Here is a 22280-nt window from a genome sequence, read left to right on the forward strand (position 1 = left end):
GCTTCTTCCTCTGCCTGTGTCTCTTCCTCTCTGTGTCTCTTGTGAGTAAATAAATAAAATTAAAAAAAAAAAAAAAAAAGGAGTAGACTAGAGAGAGGTCCCTGGCTTAGGGACAGGAGGCATGGGCCACCTGCAGCCCTGCCCTACCCCTCCCTCTTGGTGCATGTGCATGCCGGCGGCCTGTGTAAGAAGGACTTACACATGGGAATTCTCAGGGCCAGAACTTCATTGCAGAATGCAACCCAAGGGGCTCTGCAGGTCCAGAATGAGGATGGGGCAATGAGAACCAACCATGGAGGGTTTCAGAAGTAGGGATTGGGGGTAGGTATAGGTCAGTCTAGCCTAGACTATAGCAAAGAAAGCATTGAACAGGAGCCTGGGGAGTAGCCAGGGCACTGGGGACAATGCCACCAGGGTGCCAGGGGTTGGCCTGCCAGGCTATGCAGAGAAGCCCAGAAACTTCTGGCCTGGCTTGGCACTGGCAGTGGCCAGTGGAACTCAGCACCTGGCAACTCTGGAGGATAACTGGACACTCGGGGAGGCCTGGGGGCTGCTCACTCTCGGCTGTGTCATCGCGGGAGATCTCTTGGCCCTCTAGATTCTGCTCAGAAGTGGGGCTAAATGAGGCTGGAGACAAGCAGAGGACATACAGCACGTTTATTGTGGGCAGGAGAGTGCAGGGGAGCAGGCCCCGTTGTCGCATCCCTCTCAGCCGAGCCTCTCCAGCAGCCGATGCACCAGCTCCTGGGCCAGCTTGGGGTCACGCTGGGCGTCTCGGGGGTCCCGAGGCTGTAGCACAAGCTTGTGGGCCTCCTGGACGAGCTCAGGGCCCAGAGCTGCCTCCACTCGGGCTCGCCATGCTGCCAGCCGGGGCCAGTCCCGGAAGAGGTCACAGCCAACGGCAGTGGGCTGGGGAGACAGGGTAGCTGGAGCAGGGGGCTCAGCCCAGGACCCAGAGTCCCCCTCAGAGGGCAAGCAGGCAAGAGAGGCTCACCTGCATCAGCTCCGTGAATGCCATCAGATCTGCCAGGGAGACCTGCTCGGTGGCCAGGAAGGGCTTGGCAGCCAGGACCTCCTGATCCAGGTGCTGCAGAGCTGGTCTCAGCTTGCCCATCAGCCGATCTAGCCGCTCCTGGTCCACAGGCTGACCCGAGAAATGGGGCAGGAGGGACTGGGCCGGGGACAATAAGAGGCAGCTTACCCCGGACTCCTCCGAATGTCCCAGGCACCTGGCCATCCCTCCTTGGCCACCAGCCCTCCCTCCTAGCGACACCCCCCGGGCTTTGTATTCAGAAGGATTCTGAGGAGTGGATCAGACACAGGAGAAGAGGCCTGTGATTACGGATGTCCACTTGGGATGGGGTGGGCGGCTTGTATGCCCACCAGTTCCTTCCAGCCTGGGGGCTCCAGCTCCTGCCCCGGCCCACACGGTAGGGCAGGGCGGCTCACCTTGCATAGGTAGACATTGGTAGCAGGCAGCTGGACGGCGGTGTGTTGCCACGCCAGGTACTCGTCTACACGGGCCCGGGCCTGCAGCTCAGGCGGGTACCAGTGCTCTGCCGTCTGGTACTTGCGGCTCAAGTAGAGAAGGATGGCCACGCTGTGGACCCGGGGGGTGGGGGGTGGAGGGCGTCAGAGATCTCCCCACCCTCAGTGCCAGGCAGGCTCCCACAAGCAGGGTGATTTGACTGTGTTTCTCTCCAAGGCCACCTCCAGGGGAGGAAGTCCCCATCCCTTCATCCGCAACCCCCATCCCCCTCCATGGTTGCCCCCCCCCAACTGCTCCATTCCTCAAATGCTCCCCCATCAGCCCACATTGCCACCCCCCTCCCTACCATTACCCCAGCCAGCTCTCTGCCTCCAGGCCCAGCTTGCTGGCATCAGGGTCTTACTGAGCAGGAAGGGGAGGAAGGCGGCCTGCCATGGATGCCCTGCCCAAGGGGTCTCCAAGTTCCCTCCCAGGCCAGTGCCTGGAGCCCAGGGGAGGGGATGGAGGAGGACCCCCTTTTTTGGTCCCCCGCCCCCAACCCCGGGCTCCTGGGACTTTGAGACCAGTTTCTGTTCTCAGGCAAGTCCCAGGAAGGGGGGTGTCATGTGACTCCTCCATTTTACAGAGGAGAAACCTGGGGCATGGAGTTCTGTGACCTGTCCAGGCCGAGAGCAAGGATGCGAGGAGCTGGGATTCAGAGCCCAGTGCAAATCGGGGGCTCTCAGGTCCCTGGCCCCTGTGGCTGAAAGGCCAGGTCCGGGACATCTGGGGAGGTCCAGCCTCGAGCTTGGGTCTTCCTGACTGGCTCCAGCCCCTTAGTCCAGCCCCCTGCCTCCAAGCTGGGTGAGCTAAAAGGAGGAAGTGGGGGCCTCAGGTTTCTGCTTTCCTCCCTTCTGCTCCCCCAGCCCTGAGGCCTCTGCAGACCCCAGGACCCCATTACCTCTCTGCCAGCAGGAAGTCCCCATCTCTGAGGGCAGGTACCTTCCCCAGAGGGTTCACCTTCAGGAATTCAGGCTTCAGGTGCTCCCCTGAGGGGTGGAGACCATGAGTGGCTCAGCAAGTTCGGGCCCCTGGACACCCCCTCCACGGAGCCCAGGCTAGTCAAGGCTCACCCCGGCCTAGCTCCACAGGCCGCAGCTGGAAGGGAATGCCATTTTTCAGGGCGAAAATGTAGATGGCACGACAGGGGGGTGAGTACAGGTCCAGAAACAGCTCCGGCGGCATGGCTGCACCTCCAGCTGCCCTCACCTTCTCCACTCAGGCCTGTGTCCAGGGCTTGGTTCGGCCCCTCCAAAACGGGGCCTGAAGAAATTCGTTAGCCTCGCGAAAACCTACTTCCTCTGAGCTACGTAAGAGCTGGGCGCCCTGCCAAGCCTCCCCACCTCCTGTCCTCTGTGGAATGGAGGCGGGCTGGGTGCCCTGCCAAGCCTCAACACCTCCTGGCCTCTGTGGAACAGAGCCGGGTTGGGCACCCTCAGCCTCGCCGTGCCCCCTCACCCAGTGTGGCCACACTCCCCAGCCTTGTCCATTTGCCTCTTGGCCTTCCTCTTGGACTGTCCTGTGTACTTCCAGAACCCAAGTCTTGAGAGGCTGAGGGCTGGGCTGCAGGCAAGGCCTCCATGGACCCAGAGAACAGTCATGGGTGGGTTGGGAGTTGGGAGCTGGGGCCTAGCACCCACCCGGGCACATGCTAGCAGGGTGGGTCATGGAGCAGGTAACAGCCAGAGCAGACCTGAGCCATGGACTCCCAGGAAGCTGCCTCAGCCTCATTCTGTGACCTGAGGAGGTCAGAGCCACTCCCTGGCTTTCTTGACCCATGCATGACCCATTGTCATGCCTTCCCCACTTCACAGGAATTGAAGTCTCCCAGGCAGGACTTTTAGGGACAAATTCCATCCTCTACAAACACACATACTCATAGGACATGTGACTTGGGCAGGGTTGTCCCCGCCCTTGGTTTCAAGGACAGTTTGCGGCCTGGCCCAGCTAGTGAAGACCCCGTAACCCTTGGCCACTCTGACTGGACCAGGTGGTCCTAGGGCTGGGGCAGGAAGTTCTGGGAAGGAGGGACTGGGACAAGGCACAAAGCTGACTCCTGCTGAGGCCCATGTCCTTCCCAAGGACAGGCTGGAGAAGGAGCACAGCTCAGACTCTTCCCCAGTGGAGAGGTAGGGTGGGCCTGGGCCACCCCCAGGAGCCAGGCTGTCCAGAGCCAGCCTTCCTGGAGCCCAGACAGAAGGGAGGGAAGCCAGGCAGGTCAGCAAGCCTCAGACTCGGCCTGCCCAGAGCCATCAGCGAGCCCTGGGCCCAGCACCCCAGGAACTGTAACTCAAGCCTGCACAGAGATCCTCCAAGCCAGCTGGGTTTACCACATTGGACGGGGGCCACTGCCATGGGTAAAGGGGAGGAGTGAGAGAGGGGAGAGATAGACAGAGGGAGAATAACCTGGAAGCAGGCTGGGAAGACAGAGGGAGGAGGGCAGCAAGGAACTCATATCTTCATTTACCCATTCATTTATTCATCTAGCAGTGAGTGAGACTCAGAGACTCAGACAGACCAAAAACAGTGGAGGGAGAAGAACAAGGGTAGGGGACCAGAGAGGAGACTTTCTTATGTCTCCCAGCCTCCAAGGAGGACCTATAATGTCCTCTGTGAGGTCCCCAGGAGGGATTGACAGCCTGCGCCAGGACCTTTGGGACGATGTTGAGGGTCCTGGCACAACCCTGCACCCAGGATACCCTCCATTCACTCTTGTCATGCCACCTGCATGACCACCCTTCCCAACACAGCACAGTCCTGGGGTTCATGGGCAGGCCAGTACTGAGGCTTTGATTCTGGGGACACCAGCACAGGAGGCAGGGAGAGCCAAGTCATGGACCCCACCTGAGACCTAAGGCTGCCACAGGACCTGAGGGAAGTCAGGGAGGGATCCCACCTACCCCCTTCCAGGGGCAGGCAAGAGGTGGGGGTGGGAAGGTTCTCCATCTGTTGAACAGAGATGGTACCCCCTGCCCCCCCTAGGCAGGGTCAGTGGAGGGAGGCTGGGCTACTGTTCTGAGCTAGTGGCTTCTTCAGCACCATAAGGCCCGCCAACATCACCTGAACTAGAGACCAAAGCTCTGCCTCAGAAACTTGTCTGTCCCTGTTCCTGGCCAGCTTCCTCCTGGGCACCTGCATACACATGAGCAGAACCAGCACCTGTCTGGTGGGGGAAGGGGGGCTCAGTCTGCAAGCCTCCACTCTCCAGCACCTTGGCCCTGCTCTCACCTGTCATATTCCCTGATCACCCACCTCACCTGGGTCCATACAGGCATGCCCAAGGGCACCATCCTGGGCACCATCATCAGGCCAGCTCGAGCCCTCATTCACGTGGTCATGGGCCTACAGGCAAGATGGCATCGGTAGGCCACCATGTGGTGTTTGCAGGCAGGGAGGGGGCAGTGGACTTGAGGACCTGGTACCCAGCCATTCCCACTGCCCTCAGAAGCCTGCAGGCCCCTAGCAGAAGTCTCTGCCATTGACAGGTTCCCCTTCGTGCTGTCCTTGCCCCGGCCATCTTGCTCCATGCCCCCATCCAGCTGTTGGGTAATGCCCCTAGCTGGTCACATACCTGGGCAATGACAGTTCCTGGGAACTAACACCCCACCCCTCAGCATGGCTCCAGAGCCCGGTGCTCATCTCGCCGTAGTGACCTTGGCCTGCCAGCATGCCCTTCACCATGCCCGGCTACTGGAAAGCCCCAAACACATTCCACCTCCCTGCTTCCAGCATTAATTCAAGCCCTTACCTCTGCCAAGACCAATTCGGGATTCGAGGTCACTTCCAGAATCTCTTCTGTCTCTCCTCCTGGCAGGCAACCTGAGGATCCTGCTACCCCCCACCTTTGATGGTACCCAGCATGGCTAGTCTAGCTGTGGCCACCATCCAGGACATAGTTCTCACTGACACTGAACTCAGAGTGACTCTTCAACTCTACTTTCATTTACTTCTGATGTTTTATTTCAACGTCTGTTGGAAGCAAAACCATCCAATTGTGAACAAAATGTAGCTGGTGTGGTTCTAGAAGGCACAGGCTGCCTCCAGCCTCAACCCTCTGGGGAAAGATGAAAAAGGTGCAGGAAAGCAAGCAAGGGTGAGGACTCTCTGAGAGGGAGGCCACCGGCACAGGATCTAAGAGGGAAGACAGCCACCAGGAACCCCCAGGGCAGGACAGATGTGACAGGGGAGCCGCTCAAGGCTCAAGCCAGGAATGACATAGGATGGGTAGAGCAGGGGCACAAAGTAGGAGCCCGGAAAGATGAATTCCAGTGGCCGAGGTTAAGGACCCCATTTGTTGGTTGGCAGTGACATCTACTGTCACCTCCAAGAACTGCAGCCACATGAGCCATGTGACTTAGTATGGAAGGTCCTGAGAGACTGGGGACCCTGGCCCTGTCCTAAAAAAACAAATCACTTGACAGAAAAACAGATGTTGGCAAATGGAACCGTGAGTAACTTCAAAGTGTTGTGTGCTTTGACCTGTGCAGTTTCTGTTAAATAAGTGCAATTTCCCAAAAGTTTTGGGTTGAAGCACATGGTTGATAAGAAGCCCTTGGTTTGTAAAACAGGTTGTAGGCCTTGTGATGATTAAAGACGCTGCGTTCTTTCCTCCAGAGACCCCCCACTAGGATGCTAGCGAAACCAAAGAGTTAACAGGGTAGGTAGCATAGCTCAACTCTTCCCCCCAAACTGTTTATTCTCTGTCACCTTGTTTCTGTAAGATAATATTCATGTTTGACAGCAAATGTTAATTTAGTTGTTTTGCAAGAACTCAAGGTTTCATAAAGAAGAAAACAGAACCTAGGACCACTGACTTCCCCCTTGGGCACAACAAAATGAAATTGACCCTCCCACCCTCAGCAACTTCCCGAAGCTGATCTTGAGTCACCTGACTCTTGTCCCCTTTACCCAGACCCTCTTTCACTGGCCTTTAAAAATCCCTGACCCGGGGCACCTGGGTGACTCAACCTTTGGCTCGGGTCATGATCTCAGGGTCCTGGGATCAAGCCCCACATTGGGGCTCAGTGGGGTGTCTGCTTATCCCTCTGCCTCTGCCACTCTCCCTCCTCTTGCTCTCTCTCTCACTCTCTATCTCAAATAAATAAAATCTTTAAAATAAGTAAATAGGGCAGCCCGGGTGGCTCAGCGGTTTAGCGCAGGCTTCAGCCCAGGGCAGGATCCTGGAGACCAGGGATCGAGTCCCACGACGGGCTCCCTGCATGGAGCCTGCTTCTCTCTCTGCTTGTGTCTCTGCCTGTCTCTCTGTGTCTCATGAATAAATAAATAAAATCTTAAAAAAAAAAAAAGAATCTGAGGGTTTTTTCCTTTGTTCATTTGTTTTGTTTCTTAAATTCCATATATGAGTGAAATCATATGCTATTTGTCTTCCTCTGTGACTGATTGCACTTAGCATAATGTTATAAAGCTCCAACCATGTCTTTTTTTTTATTATTTATTTATGATAGTCACAGAGAGAGAGAGAGAGAGAGAGGCAGAGACACAGGCAGAGGGAGAAGCAGGCTCCATGCACCAGGAGCCCGATGTGGGATTCGATCCCGGGTCTCCAGGATCGCGCCCAGGGCCAAAGGCAGGCGCCAAACCGCTGCGCCACCCAGGGATCCCCTCCATCCATGTCTTTAATAATATTCATATAAATATGTGTGTGTGTTATCTTCTTTATCCATTCATCTATCAATGGACACTTGGGCTGCCTCCATAATTTGGTTGTAGTAAAAATGCTGCAATAAACATAGGGTTGCATATATCTTTTTGAATTCATGTTTTCAGGGGCTTTTCAGTGGCTCAGTTGGTTAAGCATCTGCCTTCGTCTCAGGTCATGATCCAGGGTCCTGGGATCAAGCTCCACATGGGCCTCCCTGCTCAGTCAGGAGTGTGCTTCTCTGTCTCCTTCTGTCCCTCTTCCTTGCTTGTGTTCTCTCTCTCTCTTAAATAAATAAAATCTTGAATTAATGTTTTTATATTCTTTGGGTAAATACCCAGTGTTGGAATTACTAGACCATATGCTGGTTTTTAACTTTTTGAAGAACATCTGGACTGTTTTGCAGAGTGGCTGCACCAGTACCAACAGTACACGAGGGTTCCTTTTTCTCCACATCCTCACCAACACTTGAGAAGGTGTGAGCCTTGTCCCTTGTATCCTTGTGTGGTAGCCTTTCGAATAAATGCTTTCCTTGCCACACACTCGATGTCTCAGTGATGGGCTCTGCTGTGTGTTGGACAGGTGAACTTGGGTTCAGTCACACTAGCATAAAATAGAAAGGTGTACAAATAGGAAGAAAGGAAAACAGGAGCAGGGCTTTGGTGGACATGCGTTCAACAACTGAGAGATGAGATCTAAAGCAGGGATATGGGAAGGAGCCCATCTCCAGGCCCACAGGGCAGACATACGGGCTACAAGAGAGGGGCTCAAATGGTTGAGCCCCCAGAACGTCTCAGGGAAGCCAGCAATATCCATCCGTATCCCAAACACGATGCTTGGGTATCAGGGCCCTTCACAAATGACACAAGAGGGTCACAGGAGAAGAAATGCAAATGGCTCCTAACACTTGGAAAGTACCCCGTTTTGGGTTGCCTGGGTGGTTCAGCGGTTGAGCTTCAGCGGTTGATCTGCCTTCAGCTCAGGCTGATCCTGGGGTCCTGGGATTGAGTCCTGCATTGGGCTCCCTGCATGGAGCCTGCTTCTCCCTCTGCCCGTGTCTCTGTCTCTGTGTGTCTCTGAGTAAAAAAAATCTTTAAAAAAATTACTGTAGCCCTTGAAATATCATCTATATCCTTTAGTAGTTTGCCATTCTTTTTTTTTTTTTTTTTAGTCATTCTAATTGATTTCTGAACATTTTGTTGCCCTAGTAACAATCTTATATATTGACTTGTTATCTGCGAGGTTACTTTGGTTAACTATGAGGAGTGTTACTGGACATACTTTGATTATATACATATGACTGTGTAATAAAACCAATAATTCTTGGTTTCTTATTCAAGTGTCTGAGTCTTCACTATCTTTTTAAGGCTTTATTTATTAGAGAGAAGGAGAGTGTATGCAAGTGGGGTGAGGCGCAGAGGGAGAGGGACAAGCAGATCCTGCACTGAGTATAAGCCTGATGCAGGACTCAATCTCTGACCCTGAGATCATGATCTGAGCTGAAATTAAGAGCCAGACACTTAACCGACTGAGCCACCCAGGCACCCTGAGTCTTCATTACATTTAAAAGACCAAAAAAAAATAATAAATGAATAAAAATAAAAAATAAAAGACCAAGGAGGGGATCCCTGGGTGGCTCAGCAGTTCAGCGCCTTTGGCCCAAGGCGTGATCCTGGAGTCCCGGGATCAAGTCCCATGTTGGGCTCCTGGCATGGAGCCTGCTTCTCCCTCTGCCTGTGTCTCTGCCTCTCTCTATGTCTCTCATGAATAAATAAATACAATCTTTTAAAAAATAGAAAAAATTAAAAGTAAAAGACCAATGACATTTGTTGATTTTAAGTTGATTTTATTCTTCGTGCTGTTGAATTTTCAGAGCTCTTTATATATGGTGGATTTTAGTCGTCTATTGATTAGAACTCCTGCACATGAGAATAAGCACTGCCAAGGACATCAGGTGTCCTACCTGTGCAGAGCTCCTCTAGGAGCCAGAAACAAAAGACTAAGGCCAGATGGAAAGAATTGAAAAGGACAAGTAGGAGACTAAGAAGGAATCTTTATTGCTAATCTCCTGGGCTACAACCATCAGCTCCCATTCCAGACTCCTCAGGGGATCCTGGAAATACGAAGCAGCATATAAGGATAGATTTCCGGGGCAGGGTCCGGGATCTTTTTGTTGGCCGCCTGCTCCAAGATGTTCAGGATGAGACCATGGGTCTCCTGGCAGAGATCCGTACCCAGGAAAGCCTCCAGTCGCTCACGCCATGCTGCCAGTTTCGGCCGTCCCTCAAAGAGGTCAAAGCCAACAGCCACAGGCTGCAGGGACAAACGATGGTAAGATTACAGTGATCCTGAGGCCCCAATGCCAGGACCACTGGCACAGGTGTCAGGTCCCTTTCCCACCCCTTAGCTGAGGCCCAGCGCCATGTGGCCAGTCTCGGCCCAAGAGCACCTGCGTGAAACACCACACACAGGAGAGAAGCAGAAAGTCAGAGCAAAAGCAAGCACCAGTTTAGACAGAAACCTGCTCTGCAATTCTGGGCAAATACCCAGCTTTCTCTAGGCCTCAGCATTTCTGTCTAGTGAGGGTGGCAACAGGAGGGATGCTGCCCACAGATGCTGCTCCACCGGCCATGCTCACACCTGTATCAGCTCCTCCAGTGCCATGAGGTCGGCCAGTGTCACGTCCTGGCCTGTGAGGAAGGCCTGGTCCCTCAGGAACTTGTCCTCTAGCTGCTGCAGCGCCCGGTCGATGGCGGCCCTGTTACGCTGCACCTTCTCCTCAGGCAAGTGGACCCCAATGAGCGGTGCCAACACCTGATGGGCAAAGGGTGGGCTCAGGTGTGGTCCCCACCCCCAGGTCCCCGGCAGCCAACACCCCGCAGATGGCTCTCCTCACCTGAATCCAAAGGGGCGCGCCGAAGGTGCCACGGACGCAGTCGGCATGCCAGCCCAGGTACTCATGGATGCGGGCACGGGCCTGGACGTTGGAGGGGTACCAGTGGTCCGCCGTCGGGTACTTGCAGCTCAGGTATATCAAGATGGCAGTGCTGGGGAGAAGGGAGGAGCGGTGGCGGTGAGGATCCTGGGTCCCATGCCTCAGTGGGGCTCTGGGGCTCCTCTGGGCCTCCCCCCCATCTACAACTCCCTGGGCACTGCCCCTGGTCTCCCCCGACTCTGCCCTCCCGTGTCTCCGTCCTTGGCTGTCTCTAGCATGGATGCTTGGCCAGACTGTCTGCTTTGCCCTTTCATCCCTGTGATACAGTGGCAGCCGCCCTGTGAGCTGGAGATTTGTCATCCCAGCTGCACGTGAGGAAGCTAAGGTTCAGAATAATTAAGTGACTAGTCTGAGGCTCAGAAAAGGCTCTCTGGGCCTCTGGAATCTTGCATCAAGGCCCCTGCATGTTCAAGTGTATGGGCTGAGGCCCAGGAGGGGAAGCATGTCCTCGGATCTGTCGTGGGTCCCCTCTGACAGGTCCTCGGGCCGTCATGCCTGTAGTCACCCAACCTCTTGTCCTCAACCTGCCTGGTGGCTGACCCTGAGGTGTCCCCTCAGGTCCTGGCAGACTCTGGAGAGCAGCCTGAGGAGCCAGGAGAGGCCCTTTCAGCCTCCGTTTGTTGAACCTGCTCTATCCAACTGGACAAATGTCCCCATGTCCTCTTCTAGTGCCCTTCAATCTGGGGATGGGAAGGCCCTTGGGTCCAGAAGGAGAGGCTGAAGACTAGAGGGGTAAGAGCGATGCTGCGTCAGCCCCCAGACATCCTGGTCACCCCCAGCCCCAGCTCTACCCTTCCCTTTGCCCTCGCCTACCCCACGGGGTCCGAGAGGGCACAGGGCAGGCCAGCCAGAGGCCAGGTGGGCTGGGGGCTGGGATGAGGGGGTAGGAAGCACTGGAGGCAAGAGGGCTGGGCCTGGGGGGGAAGCACCTTTCGCTCAAGATGAAGTCCCCATCCTTGAGGGCAGGGACCTTGCACAGGCTGTTAATCTGGGAGAAATCCTTGCTCAGGAGCTGCCCTGTGGAGGAAGAAGTCAGCAAAGCTTAGAGCCAAGAACCGAGGCTCTGCGCTCTCCCTGTCGCCCCCAGCGGGCCCTGGGCCAGGCTGGGCCTCGGGTCAGGGGTGAGGGTGGCCTCCCTGCCCCGCCCGGTCCCAGGGCAGCTGAGGGGTCGGGGCGCAGGGGGGTTAGCTGACCAGGCCCCAGGAGGGCAGGGGGCAGGGAGCCAGAGAGGCCTCCGCGGTTCCCACCTCTAAACTCTCCCCTGGTGGCCAGCTCCCCAGGGTCTTTAGGGCTTCAGGACTTTTTTTTTTTTTTAAGATTTCATTCATTTGTTCATGAGAAACATGAGAGAGAGAGAGAGAGAGAGAGAGAGAGAGAGAGAGAGAGAGGCAAAGACACAGGCAGAGGGAGAAGCAGGCTCCCCGCAGGGAGCCTGACGTGGGACTCAATCCTGGGGCTCCGTCCAACCGCTGAGCCACCCAGGTGTCCCTGGGCTTCAGGACTTCAAATACAGGCTCTCAAGGCAGGCACTGTGAAAATCCAGTTCAGCATTTACTCCTCATTCCATAGAGAAGTAACATTATCCTCCTTCTCAGAGTGAAAGTTAAGGTTCAGAGAGTCCAGGCCACACAGCAGAGGGCAGTCTCCAGTGGGAGATACCAGAGAACAAAGGCAAAAAAAAAAAAAAAAAGCAGATAAAATCACATTTCCTCACAATTTGCAGCCCTTCCGTAAAATACCTGAGACGGGCAGAGTGTGACTTTCCTCAAAGAATTCACAACTGCCTTATGTTAATGCTTTGCTAGAGGTAAAAAGCAACCTAACCCTGACAATCAATACCAGACCTCCAGGATCCTCTAAGTCTTCTTTGACCTACAGAAGTCCCTTTAGGGACTCCCTTTATCTCTACATGCCACCCAAGTCCAAAATATATCATCAGTTGCACCTTATAAGGTGCAGCCCTTTCTCCATACGGTCCTATCCCCGTGCTTTAATAAAAGCACCTTTAAAATTTATTTATCTGCTTACCTACTTAAATATCTAAATCTATTTATTTAAGAGAGAGAGGGAGAGAACATGAGCAGGAAAGGCAGAGAGAGGTAGAGAGAATCTCAAGCAGACTCCATGCTGAGCACAGAGCCCGAGGTGGGGCTCAATCTCATGACTCTGAGATCACCAGGTGAACCCAAACCAAGAGTCAGATGCTTAACCCACTGAGCCACCCAGGCGCCCCAGTCACTGACAGTTTCTGAATTTCAGAGGGTTCAGGTACAAAAAAGTTAAATGCTTCAATGTGTTCACAAAGGAATATTTTATCCTATTTCTGTATATCACGGATATCTAAAAGTTTCCTTAATCTGGAAGAGTAAAACAGAGAACCAGCAACATTTCAAACAGGAGTCACCAAAACTATAATCATCTTCCTCAGTTCACTTAGTCCTGTTAATTCGTTCTCAGTTTGAATGCAGCTTTTTTAGTTAGTTCTGGAAATTCTTACCCACTTTAGCTTTATTATGATTTTAAAGAAATCAAAATCCTGTATTTATCCAAAGCCCTTCTAATGACTTAATTTAACACATTTTGCAAGAGCACCAGAACAATAACCATAAATGACAAAGACTCAAAATGAACATGGCTAAAGATTCGATAGGAGTTTATTGTTAGGGATCCCTGGGTGGCACAGCGGTTTGGCGCCTGCCTTCAGGATCGAGTCCCACGTCGGGCTGCTGGCATGGAGCCTGCTTCTCCCTCTGCCTGTATCTTTGACTCTGCCTCTCTCTCTCTCTCTCTCTCTCTCTCTCTGTGTGTGTCTATCACAAACAAATAAGATCTTTAAAAAAAAAAGAAAAAAAAAAAAAGAATAGGATTAAAGAGGGGACACCAAGTTTCTAGATCTTATTACAATTCCGACCAGTGTACTAGCTTCCAGCAGAAAGGCAGGTTAGGGATGCCTGGGTGGCTCAGAGGTTGAGCATCTGCCTTGGGGTCCTGGGATCGAGTCCCACAACAGGCTCCCTGCATGGATCCTGCTTCTCCCTCTGCCCTCCCCGCCTCATGAATAAATAAATAAAATCTTTAAAAAAAATTCTTGGGATGCCTGGGTGGCTCAGTGGTTGAGCACCTGCCTTTGGCACAGGGCATGATCCTCGAGTCCCTGGATGAGTCCCACATTGGACTCCCTGAGGGGAGCCTGCTTCTCCCTCTGGCTATGTCTTTGTCTCTCAAGAATAAATAAATAGAATCTTTAAAAAAAATTCTTGAGGGGCACCTGGGTGGCTCGGGTCCTAACTAATCCCTGGGTCCTGGGATGGAGCTCCACCTCTGGCTTCCTGCTCAGCTGAGACTCTGCTTCTCCCTCTCCCTCTGCCCTTCCCTCTCGCTGTCTCTCAAATACATAAATAAAATCTTAAAAAAAAATTCTGACCGGCGCTGCCCGGGGTAGGGGGTGGAGGGGGGCTCAGCGGTTTCGCGCCGCCTTGGGCCCAGGGCGTGATCCTGGAGACCCGGGATCGAGTCCCACGTCGGGGTTCAAGGAGTGATGAGTTACATACTTTTAATTTGGGGGAGAGTAAAAACGAAGTTTCCAAAAGGTTTTTCTCATGTTAAAGAAGACTGGAGGTCTGGCTGTTGTCAAGCTAAGGTTGCCCTTTTATCTCTAGCAAAGCAGTAACAAGGCGACGGTGAGCGTTCTGGGAGGGAGGGCAGACGCGGCCCGTCTCAAGCACTGGTCAAGGGGCTACAAGTTGTAAGGAAATTTAATCTACATTTGTTTCGTCTTTGTTCTCCTCCGGGAGGCTACGGGGGCTAGGGAATCCTCTGGAAGGTGCGGAGGCTGCGGGGCCGGGGCCGGGGCCGGGGCCGGGGCCGGGGGCGCGGAGGGGCGCGGGCTGGGGGCGGCAGGGGTGGGGCAGGGGCAGGGGCAGGGGCGGGGGGACAGCGACACCCCAAGAGCCGCCGGCCCACCTTTGAATATCTCCACGGGGCGCAGCTCGAAGGGGATGCCGTTCTTCTTGGCGAAGATGTAGACGGCGCGGCAGGGCTGGGACAGCAGGTCCAGGTAGAGCTCCAGGCCCATGGCGAGGCGCGGCGGGGGCGGCGGGCGGCGGGCGGCGGGCGGCGGGCGGCGGGCGGCGGCGCGGGCCGCCCCGGGTTATAGGGCCTGCGGCTCCGCCCCTCGGGGCCCCGCCCGCCCCGGCGCCCGCGGGGCCCGGCCCCGACCCCGAAGGTCCGCGAGCCACGCGCCTGCGGGTGCTGCTGCGGGCGCCGCCGAGGGCGGGGGTGCGGGCGGCCCGCGCCGCAGTGGGTGTGGCCCAGGCTGCCGAGAGCCGGCGCTGGAGGCAGGATTCAGGAAGAGCCGTCCGCAGTGGGAGCTGCCACCCGCAGGGCTGCCGTGGTGCGAGCTGCGGGTCGGCGACGGAGGGAAATGCCGGCTTGCGGGCCGGGGGGACCGCAGCCCAAAGCGAAGCGTCCCTCCTTCTCTTCTCGACCCTCACCCGCCCCGGGATGTGATCCCCGAGGCCGCCCCGTGCGGGCCCAGGGCCCGGCGCCAGCGCCAGCGCCAGCCCGATCTGGGAGGAACCCACCCTCTGGCCCGACCTGAGCAGGTGGCTTCAGAAGGCTTCCCTGGGATGTCTGAAGTCGCGGTCCAGGGGCGAGGAGGCGAACGTGGGCTTCCTAAGCCGGGCCGCCCGCGCGTTGCTCTCAGTTTCAAGCTCAGCAGGCAGGCTGGCCTGAGAGAGGCAGCTTAGTCACAGAGAAGGAGAGTTGGGAAGAAAACCAGCTCCTGATCCCAGTTCCCCTGTGGGCCAGCTGTACCTCTCCCTCATTGACAACGGAGTTTTCCAGAAAATCCCTCGTTTGCCCTAAACCACTTGGAACTGAGTTTCTGTCCCTTCTAAAGAAAAGAATCCTTGGGCAGCCCGGGTGGCTCAGTGGTTTACAGCCACCTTCAGCTCAGGGTGTGATCTTGGAGACCCAGGATCAAGTCCCACATTGGGCTCCCTGCATGGAGCCTGCTTCTCCCTCTGCCTGTGTCTCTGCCTCTCTCTCTCTCTCTCTCTATCATGAATAAATAAATAAAATCTTTAAAAGAAAGAAAGAAAAGAATCCTGGCAGTCAGCAAGGAGGGTCCAGCTGCATAGTGGCAGAAATTTAGATAAATTATGTCCTGCAAATAAATAAATAAATAAATAAATAAATAAATAAATAAATACAATGAATTATGGCCTGCAGGTGTGTGTGGAAGGCAGACTTTGTAAACCATGAACTTGGATATTTAGTTGACATTTCCAAACAAAGTGTTCAGGGAGTGTGGCCTGTTTCTTCTTCCTGCTATCAGTATAATATGTGAGCAGAGAGATTGAGGGAAGAACTGTCAAGCAAGAAAACTGAACCTGAACATGATGATTTGAGGGAATCCTTAGCCTATTCAGGTTGCAAGGACCCCTAAAATTAGGAGGCTCACTATCAGGAAAGCACAACTCAGCCTCTCTTGGAGGTCACTGATGAGTTTTATACATGCACACCTCGGCTTCTTTGGGCTTGAAGTGTGTGTGCTGTATACAGGGCGGCGGCGGGGGGGCGAGCAGGGCAAAGTGAGGGGACATATGGTGGTGTTGGGGTGGGGCACCTATACGTGCTTGCTGAGAGTATGGAGGGCATGGTACAAAAACCTGAGTTTAAATCCTGACTCTGTCACTCAATAGCTACATGACCCGGAGCACGTTATGAACTTCTTTGAGTCCTGGTGTCCTTTGCTATCAAACATGCTAATTCCTCCACTCAGACTCAGGTCTGTTGTAAGACATAACTTTCAAAATATCTATATAAAATCACTGAGCCCTGTGCCTCAATTGGATGTTAGCTTCCTTCTTTCTACTTGTATTTTTATCGCTGCTTTTGTGTTTGTTTTTTAAAGATTGTATTTATTTATTCATGAGAGACACACTGAGAGAGAGAGGCAGAGACATAGGCAGAGGGAGAAGCAGGCTCCATGCAGGGAGCCCAGTGTGGGACTCAATCCCAGGACCCCAGGACCACGCCCTGGGCCGAAAGCAGGCTCTCAACTGCTGAGCTACCCAGGCGTCCCTTTATCACTGCTTCGTGTGCTCATTTTCATATTGCTACAAAGTCCATCATCTACTTGTAATTCCTTCAGCATAATATTCCATCAGGTTTGTATATATCTCATAGGTGGGCCCAATAGAGTGATATTTATTATGTCACTAAATTTGACTCCCCAAATAGGCACATGCGTCAATCTTTCTACCTTTTGTATGTGACACCCTTCTCCTGACCGGCACCTGTACCCACTTCCTGTCCTCCTTGCTACCTTGAAACTTCCAGCACTGTGACAGTGCTCAGTCCGAGCCCCGAGATCAGGCCCTCCTCGAAGGATCTGTTCCATAACTCTGGTCTAACAGGACAGTGAGGGGTTGAAGAAAGCAAACTCCCAGGCTTTGGATGAGATAGGCCTGCAAACAGGGCCATTTTCAGCTTCTGTGTTGAAGCTCCCCATGAGGCAAGGTCCAGGTGAACCGGGTACAAGCCTTTATTATCCCCTGCCATTGAAGTCACACAGGGTATGCTTAATTAGTCCCAACGATGAGCTGTGACAACGTGTGTGAGATATTGCCAACTAGAGAAGCTCATTAGAGACTTTGCCCAGGGCTTTTTTGGAGGCTTTTCTTGATCCCGTGCCTGGCACATGTCCAAATTCCAGACTCCCAAGAGGAAAGAATAAACCATATTGGTTGGACCAACAATTTAGGTACAGTGAGCTACTCTTGATGGTCTGAAGTTAATAATGATGGGAAGCCTCCCAGAATATACCCCAATGGAGAGCCAACCTTGAAAGCAGACCTTTCAAAAAATAGCAATCAGGCCTGTTATATTAACTTTTCTGTGCAGTCTACCCCTCAGTCCTTGGCCAAGGTGTCTTCACAGCAAAATTATTAACAGTAGAACCCCACATGACTGGATGAGACCAGTATGCAGTACTGATCTCAGTTATGCCTTTTTTGGGATCCTGGACTTAGCTGATCACAAGAAAGCCCACTAACCATCAAGATCATCTTCATATGCTGGATAGTTTCTTCCTTCAGTTTTTTTTTTTTTTTTTTTTTTATTTATTTATGATAGTCACAGAGAGAAAGAGAGAGGCAGAGACACAGGTGGAGGGAGAAGCAGGCTCCATGCACCGGGAGCCTGATATGGGATTCGATCCCGGGTCTCCAGGATCGCACCCTGGGCCAAAGGCAGGCACCAAACCGCTGCGCCACCCAGGGATCCCAGTTTTTTTTTTTTTTAATGTATTCACGAGGGACACAGAAAGACATTTTTGTATGACTTAACCAGAAAGATATATCATGTTATGGAAATGATTGGGTTAAAATCCTGAAGTTGCGACAATTTCTAATGGGTTTGCATAACCTTCCACCCCTGTTGTCCTGATTATGTAACCAGTCCTAGAAAAGATTAATCTTTCTCTGAAAACAGCTTTTAAGTCATACTGCCTTCCTACTGTGTGTGTACCGGGGGAAGGGGAGAGATGGAGAGTCAGATGATCAGGGTATTGCTGCCCTCATCCTGAAAAGCCATCAGACAACAGCAGTGAGACATCCCAGAGAACAGGTCAGGAGTCCCATCTGGGCAGAGGGGTCACAGTCCCTGCGATGTGCCCTCCCTCGATTCCCAGCTTTTGTGGGATTCACAGGTGAGGAATGGGGTCAATTTGAATGCACAGCAGAACAGCATATGGTCCAAACAGAAAATAAGCCCTTTTGTGCAGGCATGTGTTTGTGACCCAAGTCAGGGCAGCCAGCACCCATGATGTTTTCGTAGTTGTTAAAAAAGAGACAGAAGACCCAAAAGGGACTCACTCATGCTGAACCTCACGTAAGAAAACTAAGACTTAAATATCTAACCTAATGGCAGCTTTGACCACCCTCCCAATAGTGTAATCTTTAACTACTTAATATGGAATTACATGGTCAGCACTAATAAAATAATCTGCCCAGTGGACCTATTCTGTCCTCTTTAGGAGGTGTCTTCACCGGAAACAATACATTTTTGGCATAATTTCCTTTTTCTACCTCCTTTCTGCTTTTAAAACCCTTTCCTGGGCAGCCCCGGTGGCACAGCGGTTTAGTGCCACTTGCAGCCCAGGTGTGATTCCGGAGACCTGGGATTGAGTCCCTTGTCAGGCTCCCTGCATGGAGCCTGCTTCTCTCTCTGCCTGTCTCTGCCTCTCTCTCTCTCTCTCTTTATGAATAATAAATAAAATCTTTTAAAAATAAAAAAATAAAACCCTTTCCTTTTTTAGGTGCACCTGGGTGGCTCAGTCGGTTAAGCATCTGCCTTTGGGTCCTGCTTAGTGGGGCATCTGCTTGTCCCTCTCCTTCTGTCCCTTCCCCACCACTTGTGCATCCTCTCTCTCAAATAAATAAGTAATTTTTTTTTTTTAACTTTCCTTTTGGGACGCCTGGGTGGCTCAGCAGTTGAGCATCTGCCTTTGACTCAGGGTGTGATCCTGGGGTCCGGGATCGAGTCACACATCGGGCTCCTGTGGGGAGCCTGCTTCTTCTTCTGCCTGTGTCTCTGCCTTTCTCTGTGTCTCTCATGAATAACTAAATAAATAATTTTATTTTTATTTGACTTTGCATGAGAATAAATAAAATAAAAATTTTTGTTTATTTATTCATGAGAGACATAGAGAGAGAAAGGTAGAGACACAGGCAGAGGGAAAAGTAGGCTCCCTGCAGGAATCCTGATGTGGGACCCGATCCCAGTACCCGGGGATCACGTCCTGAGCTGAAGGCAGATGCTCAACCACCCATGCATCCCCAACCTTCTTCTCGTATAACTAGCTGGAGCTCTCTTCTACTTGCTACTTGGGATGCTACTCACTTCATGAATTGTTGAGTAAAATCAATTTGATCTTTATATTTACTCATTGAGTGCCTGGATGGTTCAGTTGGTTAGGCATCCACCTCTTGATTTTGGCTCAGGTCATGATCTCCAGGTTATGAGAGTGAGCCCTGAGTGGGACTCTGCCCTGGGCAGAGTGCCTGCTTAAGATTCTCCCTCTCCCTCTGCCGCTCTGCTGCCCCCACCCCATCTTGCGAGCTTGTACACACATGCATGCTCTCTTTCTCCAAAAAAAAAAAAATAATAATAATGAAATTGCAGCCTAGGGGGCAAGATAAATAGCCTCTGTTAAATAACAAAATATATAGCATGCCTGACACATGTTGCTGAGATGCTTTGCTGACCCAGACCAGGAAAGGGAAACACTGATGCCAGAAAGACAAATTCATCGGTCTTGAAGTTTACCCAGTGCCTAACCAATCAGAAGAACCTGCAACCCCATGCCTCTTACTTTTGATTTTTTTTTTTCCCCTTAAAAACCCTCACTTACAAGCCATCAGAGAGTTTGGGACTTTTAAACGTGCACTCCCAATTCTAGGTGAGCCACACCAATTAACAGCCCATCTCTCTTCATGCAAAAACTCAGTGTTCTTGTTTGACCTACTGCATATTGGGCAGATGAACAAATTCTGGTGGTTTGGTTGAATAAGCTAGCACAGTTCCTACTCAGGCTGAATTAGGCCCCAGCTGATAGTATCAGATTTGAGCTTAGAGTCCACTCTGGGCAATTAAGATTGGATCTGAGTCAGGATTCCAAAAAAGCCGGTGGCTTTTCTTCTAAGATATTGCAGGGCCAGACAGCAGAGTAGGTTCTGAATCCAAATGGCAAGTAAGATTTCCCTAAGTCCTTTATGCTTTCTCTGACTTAGAGTCTGAATTAACCTCCCACCCTGGCCAAAAAATATGTATGTCCATCAGGCTGGAAGATCCATTAGCCTCAAAGGATCATACACCTGATTTCATAAGAGCTCTCGAGCAAATCAAACACCTTTTTAAAACTCCAAATGTGTATTTCCTTTTTTTTTTTTTTTTAAGATTTTATTTATTTATTCATGAGAGACACAGAAAGAGAGGCAGAGACATAAGCAGAGGGAGTAGCAGGCCCCATGCAGGGAGTTCCCCATGTGGGACGGGAATCCAGGATCACGCCCTGAGCCAAAGGCAGACGCCCAACTGCTGGGCTACCCAGGTGTCCCCCAAATATGTATCTCCATGTGAAGATTGTCACTGTTCTCTACATCATCCTTTTTTCCAGAGGCTCCAAGAGGCAAAAACCACTGGCTATGGAAACTTGTTGTTTTTTCAATACTCAAAAGAATTTAAATGTTAACCAGCCCACTGGCAAAAAGCAAGGAAGTTGTGCCTCATATTACTTTTTCATCCCAGCTTTCCCTGATTGGGATGATCCCTCTAACATTTATGAAATTAAAGTATATGACATTTTATATCAGTTGTACTATGGATCTAGATTGTTTTGTTTTGAATATTTTATTTATTCATGAGAGACAGAGAGAGAGGCAGAGACACAGGCAGAGGGAGAAGCAGGCTCCATGCAGGGAGCCCGATATGGGACTCGATCCCGGGACTCCAGGATCATGCCCTGGGCCAAAGGCAGGCGCTAAACTGCTGAGCCACCCAGGGTCCCTGGATCTAGATTGTTAGAAAGAAAACTATGGGTCCAATATGGAGTCATATATGTTGGGAGCCCCATGTGCACAAACCAAGACTTAATACCTAACCTAACTGCAGTTCCAGCACCCGAGGACCATAATCTTTAGCCAATCAACATGGGGTTTCCTGGTCCACATCAGAAAATTTACTGACAATCCCTTCCATTCCCCTAAGGAGAGTGACTTTGTCTAAAACAATGGATTCTCTGGTAGTAATTTCCTTTCTGCTCCCTCTCTACTTTTAAAAACCTTTCCTTTTCTGCAGCTCGATGCAGCCCCTTTCCCTTTACTAGATGGGGTGTGGCCAGATCGATGAATCATTTAACAGAGCCAATTTGATCTTTTACATTAATCAGTTGCATTTTCGTTGTTTAACCAAGTGCAAATAGCTACAAAATACAAAGCCATTTTTTAAAAACCCTCCCCTCCTTTTTTCCCCATTGCAAGTTTGCTTAAACCCTTGGCAGCAAATCCAGCATTTACTGGGTTAACAGGCTCTAGGAAAGCCCCGGGTTAGAATCTGAGGGGAACTGCAGCTGGGCCTAAGAAGTATTGCGGTGTGTTTTTTTCCCTCCTCTTGCTTGTAGAAAAACTTTGCATCGGCCCAATGAATGGATTAACTTTTTCCCCCCATCTCATTTGGAGGAACAAGCAGGGCAAACTTTTAACTTCTTTGGCTCTCCAAAAGTTCACCTTTGAGCATTGAGGGGGGCCTTTTGATTCCTGATGCCAGGAGGTAGACCGGAGGGAGGACCAGCCAAGAGGATCCTTGGCTTTAGGACAGGATGGAAATCAAACCTGAGGCAACAGGAAGTGAGAGTTCATTGAAGATAAAGAGAGAGCAGAGAACAGAAAGAGGGAGCGTCCAGGATACTTGGAAAGGAGGGAGTCTCTTCTATGCTCAGAGTCTACAGTTGCTACCAGGGATGGTGATCTGGTGCACGTGTTCTCAGGCATCCAGGAACCACTTAGAACAAAGACGATGGCCCAAGTGTCCTTCCTCAGAGCCAGGAGGGTCTTGGCATTGCTGTCTAGCTCAGGTGGTCTGACATAGACATAGGGTAGCTTCCTCCACTCACTGTTGCCTGGTTCTTCTTTAGATGTTATTTAACCTCGAGCAGCATCAAGTCCTTGTGCTTTATAAAGAATATGTATGCTATTTACAAGGCGTGTGTAAATTGGGGTGCACATCCTAGCAAGAATGAAAGGAGGGAAAAGCAGTTTTTTTGGAGCTTTTCGGTTTCCCTGTCTTATCTCCCCTCTATGGGATTTTTAACCTCCTTATTCTTTGTAAAAAAAAAAAAAAAATTAAGTATTTTATTTTTTACTTTTAAGAGAGAGATGGGGGAGGGGGAGGGGCAGAGAGAGAGGGAGAGAGAGAATCCCAAGCAGGCTCCTCACCCAATGCAGAGCCCAGCTGGGGGCTTGATCCCACAACCACAACCTAAGCCAAAACCAAGAGTCAGACACCCAACTGACTGAGCCAACCAGGCACCCCCC

The 22280-nt window shown here is 51.8% G+C and overlaps 2 protein-coding genes across 2 annotated transcripts; both read right to left on the minus strand.

The window, feature by feature from the left end:
• Positions 1–640: 640 nt before the first annotated feature.
• Positions 641–2885, minus strand: LOC112907537 (glutathione S-transferase theta-1-like). Its single transcript, XM_025982758.2, has 5 exons — positions 2602–2885; positions 2430–2517; positions 1450–1600; positions 995–1171; positions 641–909 (listed from the first exon to the last, which is right to left on the minus strand). The coding sequence occupies exons 1-5, from the start codon at positions 2711–2713 to the stop codon at positions 709–711; spliced, it is 729 nt and encodes a 242-aa protein (XP_025838543.1). The 5' UTR covers positions 2714–2885; the 3' UTR covers positions 641–708.
• A 6335-nt stretch (positions 2886–9220) lies between these two features.
• LOC112907494 (glutathione S-transferase theta-2B-like) lies at positions 9221–14305 on the minus strand. Its single transcript, XM_072723354.1, has 5 exons — positions 14146–14305; positions 11112–11199; positions 10084–10234; positions 9828–10001; positions 9221–9500 (listed from the first exon to the last, which is right to left on the minus strand). The coding sequence occupies exons 1-5, from the start codon at positions 14255–14257 to the stop codon at positions 9291–9293; spliced, it is 735 nt and encodes a 244-aa protein (XP_072579455.1). The 5' UTR covers positions 14258–14305; the 3' UTR covers positions 9221–9290.
• Between the last annotated feature and the right edge of the window lie 7975 nt (positions 14306–22280).

The sequence above is a fragment of the Vulpes vulpes genome, chromosome 10 (genome assembly GCF_048418805.1).
Source record: "Vulpes vulpes isolate BD-2025 chromosome 10, VulVul3, whole genome shotgun sequence".
In the NCBI taxonomy this organism is placed as follows: Eukaryota; Metazoa; Chordata; class Mammalia; order Carnivora; family Canidae; genus Vulpes; species Vulpes vulpes.

Coding starts and splice junctions, on each gene's coding strand:
- LOC112907537 (XM_025982758.2), bottom strand. CDS start 2,713: ATGCCGCCGGAGCTGTTTCTGGACCTGTACTCACCCCCCTGTCGTGCC. Junction 1,172..1,449: donor CCAATGTCTACCTATGCAAG/GTGAGCCGCCCT, acceptor TCCCCGGCCCAG/TCCCTCCTGCCCCATTTCTC. Junction 910..994: donor CATTCACGGAGCTGATGCAG/GTGAGCCTCTCT, acceptor CTGTCTCCCCAG/CCCACTGCCGTTGGCTGTGA.
- LOC112907494 (XM_072723354.1), bottom strand. CDS start 14,257: ATGGGCCTGGAGCTCTACCTGGACCTGCTGTCCCAGCCCTGCCGCGCC. Junction 11,200..14,145: donor CCCCGTGGAGATATTCAAAG/GTGGGCCGGCGG, acceptor CTTCCTCCACAG/GGCAGCTCCTGAGCAAGGAT. Junction 10,235..11,111: donor GACTTCATCTTGAGCGAAAG/GTGCTTCCCCCC, acceptor CCTTCTCCCCAG/CACTGCCATCTTGATATACC.